This window comes from Aplysia californica, unplaced genomic scaffold (assembly GCF_000002075.1).
Source record: "Aplysia californica isolate F4 #8 unplaced genomic scaffold, AplCal3.0 scaffold00018, whole genome shotgun sequence".
NCBI classification, from domain to species: domain Eukaryota; kingdom Metazoa; phylum Mollusca; class Gastropoda; order Aplysiida; family Aplysiidae; genus Aplysia; species Aplysia californica.
The window spans coordinates 868,989-870,586 of record NW_004797288.1 but is presented as its reverse complement, the minus strand read 5'-3'; the positions used below and the strand labels follow the sequence as shown (position 1 = coordinate 870,586).

Genomic DNA, 1,598 nt, shown 5'->3' with positions numbered 1-1,598 from the left:
CCCCCCCCTCGGCCTCCTTTTAACCAAGTGACACAGAACACGTGAATTTGATTTCCGAGTGTGATATTTTTAAAATCCAACAATCTTTCACCGCTTTTTTTTTGACAGGTTGGCCCTGACAGACAGGGTTGAAGCGGCCCCCTTCCTAAAAGATCAAGATTGTGTCGATGGGGGCTTTAAAAAAAACCTTATGATTTATAACAATAATGCTTGCGCACTTCTCTCGATTTTAAAAGCTTGTAGTTGACAACACCTAAAGGATTTATTTTAAATTTTTTTAGATGAGGGTGGGGTGGGATCCTTTATTTGTGGGTGGGGGGTAGGGGGGGATGCTTTCTTCTCTCCTTTCCCGTTCTCATCACCCTGTTCCTCTAATGCCCAGATGAGACAGAGGGGTTACGGTGAAGTGTGGCTTTCACCCTAACCCCCCCCCCCCTTCCACCTTTTCCATATAAAAAGGTCTTTCTGGGTTCCGTGGGATTTTCAACGAAAGCCAGCTAAACCACACCAAGCAGAATTAATGTACTTACTTTTACTTTTATCCGCCGCTTATTTATACCCTTTTGGGTGTCGCGGGAAGAAAGAGACGTCTCTCTGTCGCCAGCCGGAGAGCTTAGGTCCGGGGGATGCCATGAGTGGAATTAATGTACAATGTGTGATAATCATTAATGATTTATCGTTTGCCTTTGTTCTACTTTGTTCTGTCTCTCCAACAGGGAATCATTCAGAGCATAATCCAGCGCTACCTGTACGACATACAGAGGGAGAGTGAAGTCTCTGGAGGTAAGTCTGACCATTCCGCTGCTTTACCTCCCTCCCCCCTCCACACACCTTCTCGTCTGTCTGTCTGTCTGTCTGTCTCTATTTGTTTATTTCTCTCTCTCTTTCCCTATCTCTTTCTCTCTTTCTCTGTGTGTCTCTTCCTCCCTTCCTCTTTCTGTCTGTCTGTCTGTCTGTCTGTCTGTCTGTCTGTCTGTCTGTCTGTCTGTCTGTGGTTGTGTCTGTGGTTGTGTCTGTGTGTGTGTGTGTGTGTGTCTGTCTGTCCGTCTGTCTATCTGTTTCGCTCTCTCTCTCTCTCTCTCTCTCTTCTCTCTCTCTCTCTCTCTCTCTCTCTCTCTCTCTCTCTCTCTCTCTCTCTCTCTCTCTCTCTCTCTCTCTCTCTCTTTCTTACTGGTGACAAATCAAGGTTTTAAACTCTTGTACTTGTATGCTCCCTCCCCAAAAATAGAAAGAATGGAAAACTAAAAAAACACATCATATCTTTTTCATATCTCCCCCCCCCCTCATTTCACTCTTTTGTTCTAAAAATGATGAATCAATGACCTTCTCTTTGCAGACATTTTGTGTCGATATTTGCCCGACATAGCTAAATAAAGCCGAGCCTTAATGTTTTTGTACCATCTTAGGCATGTCAATATGTCCTTCTTTTGGCGTTTTGTGCATACGCATTTACAGAAATAAAGAGAGAGGTAGGGAAAGAGAGAGAAATAGGGAAAGAGAGAGAGCGAGAGAGAGAGAAAGAGAGTGAGAAAAAGAGAGAGAGAGAGAGGGAGAGAGAGAGAGAGAGAGAGGGGGAGGAAGAGAGAGAGAGGGAGAGA

General features: G+C 44.6%; 1 protein-coding gene across 1 annotated transcript in view; it reads left to right on the top strand.

The window, feature by feature from the left end:
- The first annotated feature begins 668 nt into the window (after positions 1 to 668).
- Positions 669 to 1,598, top strand: part of LOC118478306 — a 2,905-nt gene continuing 1,975 nt past the window's right edge. Inside the window, exon 1 of the mRNA XM_035971697.1 lies at positions 669 to 783. Coding sequence (XP_035827590.1) covers positions 669 to 783 — 115 coding nt within the window. The remainder of the gene's footprint in view (positions 784 to 1,598) is intronic.